General features: G+C 44.5%; 1 protein-coding gene across 2 annotated transcripts in view; it reads right to left on the reverse strand.

The window, feature by feature from the left end:
- The window catches only part of MARCHF10 (membrane associated ring-CH-type finger 10), a 101797-nt gene that overhangs the window by 79972 nt on the left and 8168 nt on the right, over positions 1 to 13657 (reverse strand). The window contains exon 3 of one of the 2 annotated variants that reach the window (XM_073325999.1): positions 10864 to 11019. In XM_073325999.1, the coding sequence (XP_073182100.1) occupies positions 10864 to 11019 (156 nt within the window). Of the gene's footprint in view, positions 1 to 10863; positions 11020 to 13657 lie in introns of those variants that run through there. The other variant, XM_073326003.1, reaches the window with a different exon arrangement.

Here is a 13657-nt window from a genome sequence, read left to right on the forward strand (position 1 = left end):
AGAAGGACAACCAATATACTCCCAATGCAGATAGAGGTAAGCAACTGCTTTCAGGCTATCTGCACATGTACTACTGCTGATAATGTCTTGGAAGAGTCATCTGAGGGAAGGGATCAGAAGGAGACCCCACTGACCGGAAGACATGGGGTGCATTGTCCTAGAGATGGGGGTTCCACGACCACCAATCCCAAGAGGAGAAGAGTGGTGGTGGCTGGGGAGTCCCTCCTAAGGGGGACAGAGTCATCTATCAACAGTCCGGACCAGAAATCCTGAGAAGTGTGCTGCTTGCCTGAGCTAGAATTCAGGATGTGACTGAGAGTCTGCTGAGATTCATCAAGCCCTCAGACCACTACCCCTTCCTACTTATGCATGTGGGCACCAACGAAAAGCAGAGCAGCTAACAAAAGGAGTTTGCCTGGGATCTGCCTGACAGGAGGTACGCTAAGGGCTGCATTAAGGAGGCTGTGTTGGTGAGTATCTGAGTGTTTGTTGTGAGGACAGTGTGACTGTGTGCTGTGTGCTTGATTGGTTGTTTGAAAGGTGGGTAGAAAGCTGGCTAGATTGTCGGGCTCAACGGGTAGTGATCAATGGCTCCATGTCTAGTTGGCAGCCGGTATCAAGTGGAGTACCCCAAGGGTCGGTCCTGGGGCCGGTTTTGTTCAATATCTTCATAAATGATCTGGAGGATGGTGTGGATTGCACTCTCAGCAAATTTGCGGATGATACTAAACTGGGAGGAGTGGTAGATACGCTGGAGGGGAGGGATAGGATACAGAAGGACCTAGACAAATTGGAGGATTGGGCCAAAAGAAATCTGATGAGGTTCAATAAGGATAAGTGCAGGGTCCTGCACTTAGGACGGAAGAACCCAATGCACAGCTACAGACTAGGGACCGAATGGCTAGGCAGCAGTTCTGCGGAAAAGGACCTAGGGGTGACAGTGGACGAGAAGCTGGATTTGAGTCAGCAGTGTGCCCTTGTTGCCAAGAAGGCCAATGGCATTTTGGGATGTATAAGTAGGGGCATAGCGAGCAGATCGAGGGATGTGATCGTTCCCCTCTATTCGACATTGGTGAGGCCTCATCTGGAGTACTGTGTCCAGTTTTGGGCCCCACACTTCAAGAAGGATGTGGATAAATTGGAGAGAGTCCAGCGAAGGGCAACAAAAATGATTAGGGGACTGGAACACATGAGTTATGAGGAGAGGCTGAGGGAGCTGGGATTGTTTAGCCTGCAGAAGAGAAGAATGAGGGGGGATTTGATAGCTGCTTTCAACTACCTGAAAGGGGGTTCCAAAGAGGATGGCTCTAGACTGTTCTCAATGGTAGCAGATGACAGAATGAGGAGTAAAAGTCTCAAGTTGAAGTGGGAGAGGTTTAGATTGGATATTAGGAAAAACTTTTTCACTAAGAGGGTGGTGAAACACTGGAATGCGTTACCTAGGGAGGTGGTAGAATCTCCTTCCTTAGAGGTTTTTAAGGTCAGGCTTGACAAAGCCCTGGCTGGGATGATTTAACTGGGAATTGGTCCTGCTTCGAGCAGGGGGTTGGACTAGATGACCTTCTGGGGTCCCTTCCAACCCTGATATTCTATGATTCTATGATTGAAAAGGGCGAGAACTGGGTGTGCTTTGTTCCAGGTGAGCCTTAAGTGGGCCTGACTGCATAAAAAGCCAGTCAGTTGCGAACCAGCTGAGCAGTGAACAGCAGAGCAGCTAACAAAAGGAGTTTGCCTGGGAGTTCACCTGGGGAGAGCCAACTGAGGCTTACATCTTGCCGGATTCTCTGAGTAATTACTACAACTCCTGAGGAAGCTCGTAGAAGGAAGGTTATATGGATGGGGGGTGTTCAGCTGTTGTGACCTGCACTGGATGTGCTATGTTTGTCTTTCTTCCACAGGACAGATGCGACTTTGTCTGTACAAAGTGCAAGCTGGTCTCCATACTGGAAGAGAAGGTTCAAGGTCTGGAGCAACAGGTATCGACCCTGTGTTGCATAAGAGAAACTGAAGATTTCCTGGACGGATGTCAGGATAGGCTTCTACGGGCACGAGGTTCTGAAGATTCAGAGCAGGCTGCACATCGGGGACAGAAGGATGGTGAAGAAATTTGGCATCATGTGACCTCCAGAAGAAAAAAGGGGAATGTCCATGTACCAGCAGGGCAGATACAGGTAAGTAACCGTTTTCATGTTCTCTCAACAGGTACTAATGCGGAGAGTGGACCAGATGATACGTCTGAGGGAAGGGAGCAGAAGGAGACTTCACCGATTGGAAGGCATGGGATGCACTATCCTAGGGTTGGGGGTTCCACGACCACCGCTCCCAAGAGAAGGAGGCGGGTGGTGGTGGTCGGGGACTCTCTCCTCAGGGGGACTGAGTCATCTATCTGCCATCCCGACTGGGATAACCGAGAAGTCTGCTGCTTGCCAGGAGCTAAGATTCACGATGTGACAGAGAGACTGCCGAGACTCATCAAGCCCTCAGATCACTACCCCTTCCTGCTTCTCCACGTGGGCACCAATGATACTGCCAAGAATGACCTTGAGCGGATCACTGCGGACTACATGGCTCTAGGAAGAAGGATAAAGGAGTTTGAGGTGCAAGTGGTGTTCTCGTCCATCCTCCCCATGGAAGGAAAAGGCCTGGGTAGAGACCGTCGAATCGTGGAAGTCAATGAATGGCTATGCAGGTGGTGTCGGAGAGAAGGCTTTGGATTCTTTGACCATGGGATGGTGTTCCAAGAAGGAGTGCTAGGCAGAGACGGGCTCCACCTAACAAAGAGAGGGAAGAGCATCTTCACAAGCAGGCTGGCTAATCTAGTGAGGAGGGCTTTAAACTAGGTTCACTGGGGGAAGGAGACCAAAGCCCTGAGGTAAGTGGGAAAGTGGGATACCGGGAGGAGGCACGAGCAGGAGTGCGTGAGAGGGGAGGGCTCCTGCCTCATACTGAGAAAGAGGGGCGATCAGCAGGTTACCTCAAGTGCCTATATACAAATGCACGAAGCCTGGGAAACAAGCAGGGAGAACTGAAAGTCCTGGCACAGTCAAGGAATTATGACGTGATTGGAATAACAGAGACTTGGTGGGATAACTCACATGACTGGAGTACTGTCATGGATGGATATAAGCTGTTCAGGAAGGACAGGAAGGGCAGAAAAGGTGGGGGAGTTGCACTGTATGTAAGAGAGCAGTCTGACTGCTCAGAGCTCAAGTATGAAACTGCAGAAAAACCTGAGTGTCTCTGGATTAAGTTTAGAAGTGTGAGCAACAAGGGTGATGTCGTGGTGGGAGTCTACTATAGACCACCAGACCAGGGGGATGAGGTGGACGAGGCTTTCTTCTGGCAACTCGCAGAAGTTACTAGATCGCAGGCCCTGGTTCTCATGGGAGACTTCAATCACCCTGATATCTGCTGGGAGAGCAATACAGCGGTGCACAGGCAATCCAGGAAGTTTTTTGAAAATGTAGGGGACAATTTCCTGGTGCAAGCCCTGGAGGAACCAACTAGGGGCAGAGCTCTTCTTGACCTGCTGCTCACAAACCGGGAAGAATTAGTAGGGGAAGCTAAAGTGGATGGGAACCTGGGAGGCAGTGACCATGAAATGGTCGAGTTCAGGATCCTAACACAAGGAAGAAAGGAGAGCAGCAGAATACAGACCCTGGACTTCAGAAAAGCAGACTTTGACTCCCTCAGGGAACTGATGGGCAAGACCCTGGGAGAATAACATGAGGGGGAAAGGAGTCCAGGAGAGCTGGCTGTATTTTAAAGAATCCTTATTGAGGTTACAGGGACAAACTATCCTGATGTGTAGAAAGAATAGTAAATATGGCAGGCGACCAGCTTGGCTTAACAGTGAAATCCTTGCTGCTCTTAAATACAAAAAAGAAGCTTACAAGAAGAGATAGATTGGACAAATGACTAGGGATGAGTATAAAAATATTGCTCAGGCTTGCAGGAGTGAAATCAGGAAGGCCAAATCACAACTGGAGTTGCAGCTAGCAAGAGATGTTAAGAGTAACAAGAAGGGTTTCTTCAGGTATGTTAGCAACAAGAAGAAAGTCAAGGAAAGTGTGGGGCCCCTACTGAATGAGGGAGGCAACTTAATGACAGAGGATGTGGAAAAAGCTAATCTACTCAATGCTTTTTTTGCCTCTGTCTTCACGAACAAGGCCAGCTCCTAGACTACTGCATTGGGCAGCACAGCATGGGGAGAAGGTGACCAGCCCTCTGTGGAGAAAGAAGTGGTTCGGGACTATTTAGAAAGGCTGGACGAGCACAAGTCCATGGGGCCAGACGAGTTGCATCCAAGAGTGCTAAAGGAACTGGCGGCTGTGATTGCAGAGCCATTGGCCATTATCTTTGAAAACTCATGGCGATCGGGGGAGGTCCCAGGTGACTGGAAAAAGGCTAATGTAGTGCCCATCTTTAAAAAAGGGAAGAAGAAGGATCCTGGGAACTACAGGCCAGTCAGCCTCACCTCAGTCCCTGGAAAAATCATGGAGCAGGTCTTCAAGGAATCAATTCTGAAGCACTTAGAGGAGAGGAAAGTGATCAGGGACAGTCAGCATGGATTCACCAAGGGAAAGTCATGCCTGACTAATCTAATTGCCTTCTATGACGAGATAACTGGCTCTGTGGATGAAGGGAAAGCAGTGGACGTGTTGTTCCTTGACTTTAGCAAAGCTTTTGACACGGTCTCCCACAGTATTCTTGCCAGCAAGTTAAAGTAGTATGGGCTGGATGAATGGACTATAAGGTGGATAGATTGTCAGGCTCAACGGGTAGTGATCAATGGCTCCATGTCTAGTTGGCAGCCGGTATCAAGTGGAGTGCCCCAGGGGTCGGTCCTGGGGCCGGTTTTGTTCAATATCTTCATAAATGATCTGGAGGATGGTGTGGATTGCACTCTCAGCAAGTTTGCAGATGACACTAAACTGGGAGGAGAGGTAGATACGCTGGAGGGTAGGGATAGGATACAGAAGGACCTAGACAAATTGGAGGATTGGGCCAAAAGAAATCTGATGAGGTTCAACAAGGACAAGTGCAGAGTCCTGCGCTTAGGATGGAAGAATCCAATGCACCGCTACAGACTAGGGACCGAATGGCTAGGCAGCAGTTCTGCAGAAAAGGACCTTGGGGTTACAGTGGACGAGAAGCTGGATATGAGTCAACAGCGTGCCCTTGTTGCCAAGAAGGCCAATGGCATTTTGGGATGTATAAGTAGGGGCATTGCCAGCAGATCGAGGGACGTGATCGTTCTCCTCTATTTGACATTGGTGAGGCCTCATCTAGAGTACTGTGTCCAGTTTTGCGCCCCACAGTACAAGAAGGATGTGGAAAAATTGGAAAGCGTCCAGCGGAGGGCAACAAAAATGATTAGGGGACTGGAACACATGAGTTATGAGGAGAGGCTGAGGGAACTGGGGATGTTTAGTCTTCAGAAGAGAAGCATGAGGGGGGATTTGATAGCTGCTTTCAACTACCTCAAAGGGGGTTCCAAAGAGGATGGCTCTAGACTGTTCTCAGTGGTAACAGATGACAGAACGAGGAGTAATGGTCTCAAGTTGCAGTGGGGGAGGTTTAGGTTGGATATTAGGAAAAACTTTTTCACTAGGAGGGTGGTGAAATACTGGAATGCGTTACCTAGTGAGGTGGTGGAATCTCCTTCCTTTGAATTTTTTAAGGTCAGGCTTGACAAAGCCCTGGCTGGGATGATTTAGTTGGGGATTGATCCTGCTTTGAGTAGGGGGTTGGACTAGATGACCTCCAGAGGTCCCTTCCAACCCTGATATTCTATGATTCTATGATACTGCAAAGAATGACCTTGAGCAGATCTCTGAAGACTATGTGACTCTGGCAAGAAGGATAAAAGAGTTTGGGGCACAAGTGGTGTTCTCGTCCATCCTCCTTGTTGAAGGAGAAGGCCCGAGCATGGACCATCGAATTGTGGAAGTAAATGCGTGGCTATGCAGGTGGAGTCGGCAAGAGGATTTTGGCTTCTTCGACAATGAGCTGATGTTCCAGGAACGAGGATTACTGTGCTGGGAGGGGCTCCATCTATCAAATACCAGGAAGAGCATCTCTGGACATCATCTGGCTAACCTGATAAGGAGAGCTTTAAACTAGCTCCTCTGGGGGAGAGTTACAAAAATCCAGCAAACGTGCATCTAGGTTCAAGTAACGCAGACAAGGGAGGGAGGCTAATTTCTGGAGAAGGGTCTAGAAATCACAACTGCAGTAAAAAGGCAAAAAGAAAAGCAACAGGGCATTCTGCAAAATATCTGGGGAACAAGCAGTATGAACTGGAAGTCATGCTATATGAAGAAAATTGACTTAATTGGCATCACAGAGACTTTGTGGGACAACTCCCATGATTGGAGTACCATCACTGAGTACCATGATCGGAGTACCATCAATGAGTACCATCATTGTGCTGAAAGGATAGGTATGGGAAAAAAGGAGGAGGTCAGACAAAAAAGAAAAATCAAGAATGGCGTGGGTCTGCTACTCAATGGAGAAGGTGAGCTGGTAACAGAACATGATAGGGAGGCAGAGGGGCTCAATGCCTACTTTGCTTCAGTCTTCTCACAAAAAATAATATGTGAGCGGATGACTGTTACTGAAGTTGCTATAGACAATAAAAGGGAAGGGATGCGGATTGGGATAAGTAAAGAACATGACAGAGATCTTCTGACCAATTTGAATGAATTCAAATTAGCGGGGCTGGATGCTATTTACCCAAGAGTACTGAAGGAATTAGCTGAAGAAATCTCGGAGCCACTGGCAATAATATTTACAAACTCAGGGATGATAGAAGAGGTCCCAGAAGACTGGAGAAGGGCTAACATAGTACCCATCTTTAAAAAGGGGGAAAAGGAGGAGCCGGGAAACTATAGACCAGTCAGCCTGACCTTGATACCTGGGAAGCTACTACACCAATGTATAAAACATTCAATCTGCGAATACCTGGAGGATGAAGGGATAATCACTTGCAGGCAGCATAGCTTTACCAAGAACAAATCATGCCAAACCAGCTTGATTTCCTTCTTTGACAGGAAAACTGATTTTGTGGATGGGGGAATGCGATGGACATAATATACCTGGACGTCACCAAGGGTTTTGACACTGTCCCACATGACATTTTGATAAGTAAACTGAAGAAATGCAAGCTCGACAGAACTACCATTAAGTGAATACATAATTAGTTAAACAAACACAAACAAAGAATAACTATTAATGAAATGATGTTGGATTGGAGGGAGGTCTCAAGTGGGTTCCACAGGGATCTGTTCTGGGTCCAGTGTTGTTTAATATCTTTATTAATGACCTCGATATAGGTACAAAAATCATACTGATCAAGTTTGCAGATGACACAAAGCTAGGAGGGGTTGCCAATACTTTGGAAGGTAGAGCTAAAATTCAGAGGGATCTTGATAAATTGGAGAACTGGGCTATAGACAACAAAATGAAATTCAACAAAGACGAAAACCAAATGCACAAATACAGAATGAGGGAAAACTGGCTTGGCAGCAGCACTGCTGAGAAGGATCTTGGAGTTGTGGTGGATTACAGCCTACACATGAGTCAGCAATGCGATGCTGTTGCAAAAAAAAAAGCAAATGCAGTTTTAAGTTTCATTAACAGAGGCATAGCATGCAAGTCAGGGGAGGTGATAATACTGCTCTACTGGGCGCTAGTTAGGCCTCAGCTGGAGTACTGTGTCCAATTATGGTCACCAATGTATAGAAAGGATGTAGAGAAACGGGAAAGGATCCAGAGGCAAGCAACAAAGATGATCAAAGGGATGGAATGCAAGCCATATGAGCAAAGGCTGAAGGAAATGGGTATGTTTAGTTTGGAAAAGAGGAGATTAAGGAGGGATAGGATAGCGGTCTTCAGACAACTGAAAATCTGCCACAAAAAGATGGAGAAAAGTTGCCACAGAGGGAAGGACAAGAGGCAGTGGGTTCAAACTATAGCATAGCAGATTTAGATTACATCTCAGGGAAACCGTAAGAACAGTAGGACAATGGAACAGCCTGCCTCGGGAGGCTGTGGAAGCTTCTTCACTGGAGGTTTTTAAAAGGAGTCTGGAGAGCCATCTGTATTGGATGATTTAGACACAATAAGTCCTGCATCTTGGCAGGGGGTTCAACTAGATGACCCTTGAAGTCCCTTCTAACCTTATGATTCTATGACCTCAATGGCTTAAAAGGAGGGGTTGTCAGTGCTTACATTAGGGATCCACGAGGGGAATCTGTGAATGATGATGCCACCCTTAGGAATTGAGATATGTGTTGTGGTCCAGTAATCAACCAAGGTCTTTTGCAGCTTGAGATGGCTGAAACATGTTTTTTGTGAGTGTTTGATCTACTACCTGTAGGCAAGCTGAACTGCAAAAACTTCAACATGGAGTTAATTTTTTGTTGATTGATCTCATGTGTATATATATATAACACCAATAAGATTTTTGCCCATATTTTCTATGCACTGAGTTTGTTGACTTCTTCCTGGAAGACAGGAGCATTTCATTGACTTTTTTTGTGAGTATCTCAGGGAGGTCAATTCCTCCTTCTCAACTTCCAGGCTGCTAGACATAGCAAGTTGGAGTTTGGGAGGACTACTTGCCCCTGCATCAGAAAAAGTCTCTGACTTGAGACAGCACCACCACAGGTGGTGTCTGTATTTGGTTTAAGTTCAAGAACCACAGCATCATCACAGTCAGAAGCAACTATTATCACTGTGGCCCATTCTGATGTGATCTTTTCATTTGTCTCTGCCAGGAATAAAATGGAAGGAAAGGCACTGGATCTCTCAGTTTGGTGAAAAACGTTGAGGTTTTCTCTTTGATTTACAGTCAAATAAAGCTTGTTCAGGGCTCCAAAGACCTGTGTAATGCTTTTGAAAACCTCCCTGTACAGGCACTATTGCCCTGGCTCTATCACCATTCTGTCATGGAGCTGCAAAGAGAGCCCTGCTGGGTATTGAAGAGATTAATTGAGCTCTGAGAGTGTCTGCTGGGCCACTACCAACAGTAAGCACAGGCAGGTAAGGTTCAAGCAGGACATAACCTGGAGACATATACTAGCCCCATGGTCTCAGAGGGATCCCATGACTATGACTGTGAGTGAAAGGGACCTGGTGTTCACATGACAAATTTACTTATCCCAGCTTAGAGAGTTATAGTCTGAGAGACAGCAAAGTCTGGGGAATTGTTAGCAGGAGCTCTGCATCCAATAAACTTTGAAAAAGCTATGTCGTGCTTTGCCAAATCCTGTATGCAGTTGTACAGTGTTTATAATGAGACCGCATAGTACAGCTGTTTTTTTTTTAATGTCACATAACAGTAAATGTTAAAATAAACCAAAACAATAATTTTAGAAAGGATATAAACCATCGTGCTTCAGAGCTGGAGGAAACTTCCCTGGGAGCACATATCTCATATTTGCCAAACTGCAGATTTTCTTGCACCTTCCTCCAAAGCAGCTAGGACTAACCACTGTCAGAGACAGATACTAAACTTGGGCCTTGGGTCAGATCTAGTTCATCAGTTCCTATGTACCTATGTTTTTTAATCTCTATTCCATGTTGATATATTTTAAAAGATTAATAATATATAAAGTTTTTGAATCAAGAATTGGCAAATCCATACTCCATCCCTGGCAAGGCATCTATCTGCAGCTCCCTGGCCCTTCAACAGCTCCTCTTTACCTGCCTGGGGGTTAGGCATCCTTCAGCTTCACAGTCACCCATGGCAATTACTGAATATATTTGTGTACAAGCCAAACAGTTGAAACACAAGTCAAAATATATATATGTTGTCTAATAGGTCTGTATATTTCAGTACTTAAAATGTGAATATATTTGTGAAAAAATTGAATCCACATAAAGTATTTGTTCTTTCCCTAGTGAGAGTACCTGTCCCTGGTAACCATCCATCTGCTGAGTCTCTGGTTCCACATTTGAGGTGGCTGCAGTATACTGTTATTGCAGTTGTAGACTGTCATACTTTTTTCACCCAAACAGCACAATTTAAACTAATATTAGGATTTTAGCTTTTAGGTATGTCATGCTAGAAACAACATGCTCAAGACAGATCAAAGCCATCCCCACTCTGGTGATCAGTTAGTTCCAAGCCTGTACTGCAGAGATAACAGAAACAGTGGTCCTTCAGTTGGGGTGAACAGCGCACATCACAGGCTCCTAAAGGGTAGTAAAGGCAGATTTATACCACAGTTGCTCTCCTCAGTTCCCTGAGGTTGGTGGGGTCCAATTCTGACCCCAGTTAAAAGCAGCCTCAGGGCTGCTCTAAGGGGCCACTGTAGGTGCTGGAGATATCCTGCACTAAGGCAATACCTAGCTGGCCCATTAGGCCAGCTTTAAAGCTCCTTTGTGCTGCTATATTTACACAAAGCTGCTTTATCAGGACCAAGGATCTGGCTCACTGTCTGAAGTATGGAAAGATTCCACAGGCATGGATCTGATGGAAGAATTTAACATTCAGTTAACTGAAAATCTCCTGAATACTGCCATTAAATTCACTATCACATTTTAAAAAAATATGTAGTTATTCTGTAATGGAACAGTGAGTAAATGTTACTTACGTTGCCCAGCATCCCTCTTAAAAAAATGATTATATGTATGTCCATAATTTGATAGAAAAAATAAAGTCACTGGAATGCAACACACAGAGGCTCAATGTAAAAGTAAATATTTTGGCTGTTCCTCACCAACCATTTCTTATTAACTGCTTCCCTGGAATGTTATGCAGCAGCAGGAGACCATTACCCTGTAACAATATTCTGTTCCACTTGACTTTATCTTTTAAATTATCAAACCCTCTGTGACCTATAGTTTAAGTACCTGTCTGGTAACTGGTATGCCTGATACCCATGGTCTTTCATAATTGCGTGTAGCATAGATGGAAGATAGGGTTTTCTGTCGCTGTTCTTGCCTGGCATGTTGCTCTCGTTTCTTCTCAGTCTGTTCTCTATTCTGCTCCTGTCTTCTCAGGCAAGCCTAAGGAACAAAACACATTCTTTGTCTGGAATAAGAGAAAGATTTTCCTTCTGAATAACTTGTGTCTTAATTCTAGCTACAGTGCACCTGGACAAGACAATCTCATCTCCAATTGTTCCGAACTCACACCTATTGAATGTCTAAGCCTAACACTGATCGGAATAATTACCTGACCTGGTGCCTCAGTAATCCTGGTAAATGTAAACAACTAATAAACTGTGCAGCAGCTCATCAGACTCTGTGTGTGTATGTCCCACTCCCCACACACATGCACTCATCTATTTTAGGATTTTCTATAACGCCCATCACCACAGAATCAAAGCTTTCCCAAGTTAATTAAATTTGCAGGGTGAGGTACTTAAAGGATTTCACAGAGATTTCTGCTCCTCTCCCCTCACTAGTTAAAGAGGCTCCTTTGGGGTTTTTTTAATCATCATCCTGCTAGTTACTGTGGAAATGCTTTTGTCAAAGAGGAGGGTTTTGCAGTGTGCTTGCAAAGTGGTCAGACCAATTAGTCTGATCCCACAGCCAACTCCCTTGAACTCAGAACACTTTACTACTTTACCCTGGTCTGCCAGCATGGAATGGCCACAGAGCCAATGGATCCTGCTGCCCGAGGATTCCCACTATGAAGTTGGAATCCCCAGATGGTGTAGGTCTGTAACAGTGGTTACTGTGGCCCCCTCCTCCTGGCCCTTGGGGTGGGTATCATGGCTGGGAAAAATAGGATATAGTCACAGTGCCACTAAACTCTGTAGATCCCCTGCTACTAGAATGGTCGTGAGGCTGCTCTACTGTGGCCTGGGGCCAGGGACTGCCAATTTAGGAATCTCATCAAACCAAGATTAGGGAGCACAGGGTGTATTAAAGGAACAGTTGCTCCCACCATCCTAGGCTTACTTGAAGTGCAACTCAGCCAGTCCAGAAGATCTGAACCTATATCTTTTGCATCTCCAAGGCAAAGCCATGCATTATTGGAAGTGTGGTAGCTCACAAAACCACCAGTTTTGAGCAGAAGTTTTTAACCTTTAGAACATTTGAGATGTGTTCTGTATACCGACCTACTTATGTCATTTTCAACCTTAATTCAGTTATGTCATGTTATAGAGTACGCACACTGGAAAAACATTCTAAAAGTTGCATGGGACTGTAAGTCCACTGAGAGTCTCTCAGCTGAAATATTGCTCAACTTAAATTGTATGCTTTTTAGGGCAGGGATAGCCTTTTTGTCATATATTTGTACAGTGCTTACCACAAATAGGCCCTGGTCCATAATTGGGGCTCTTAGGTGCTACCACAATACAAATAAATAATTATGATAGTAACTAAATATTTTTCCCATGGAGTCTTAGTTTGAATGTATCTATAAAGTTTATCCTATGGCACTTAAGGCAAATTCTCAGTTACATAATTGAAGTCGATGGAGGTACACAGATGTTACACAGCACAATTTGGCCCAAAGGCTTCAAGGAATGCTTACTCTCAAAACCTATAAGGGAAATATCTTTTCTGCTACAAAATTAACATTACTCTCATATAAACAAATTATGACCCCCTTATTCACATTGATGAGCAGTTGTGCATGCAAATACTGCCAATTAATACAATGGCACTATTTGTGTAACTACCCACCATTATGAATAAGGGGTTCACAGTCTTACCCATAAATGTTATAGTGTGCACCTTCTTGAGAATGTAGCCAGTATATGCAGATATGACTTGAAGATACAATTGGAACATATATGTTGAGAAAGGAGAAGCCATTTTTAAGCACCTTTTCTGTTGGCTTCCACATAGGTGACTTATTTTGCAAATACAAGTTGTACAATTTATTCTCTGTTGAAAGCAACTGATGTAATATCAATTATATGCCATGATACTTGTCATAAATTATATTCTATAACAAACTGATGGGAAATATACTAAGAAGGGTGTATAATGCAGATATTTAATTCAAACTAAATAACAGATTTACTTGCAAATCCTCAGAAAATTCATTGTGTACTCAAAAAGTAAGTTGTGAGAGGATATACTGCATTAATATTTAAGAAAAAAATTAACAGCCTTATGTAGCAAAGCACTTAAGCACAAGCTTAACTTTAAACATGCACTTAAGCCCATCCTACTCAGCAAAATGTTTAAGCATATACTTAAGTACTTAAAACCAACAGCAGCAGAATTGCCAGCACCCTCTTTCTCAACATTTACAGCAACAGTGATAATATTCGTCAGTAAAGTGGGTTGCCTTGGGGAAATTTTTCAAATGTAGCCCATTGATATTGCTTCACATTCATCCTAACAGATACATGAAAATTATGACAGGTTTCAGAATAACAGCCGTGTTAGTCTGTATTCGCAAAAAGAAAAGAAGTACTTGTGGCACCTTAGAGACTAACCAATTTATTTGAGCATAAGCTTTCGTGAGCTACAGCTCACTTCATCGGATGCATACTGTGGAAAGTGTAGAAGATCTTATTATATACACAAAAAAAGCATGAAAAAATACCTCCTCCCACGCCACTCTCCTGCTGGTAATAGCTTATCCAAAGTGACCACTCTCCTTACAGTGTGTATGATAATCAAGGTGGGCCATTTCCAGCACAAATCCAGGGTTTAACAAGAATGTCTGGGGAGGGAT

Source organism: Lepidochelys kempii, chromosome 27, assembly GCF_965140265.1.
Source record: "Lepidochelys kempii isolate rLepKem1 chromosome 27, rLepKem1.hap2, whole genome shotgun sequence".
Lineage (NCBI taxonomy): Eukaryota > Metazoa > Chordata > Testudines > Cheloniidae > Lepidochelys > Lepidochelys kempii.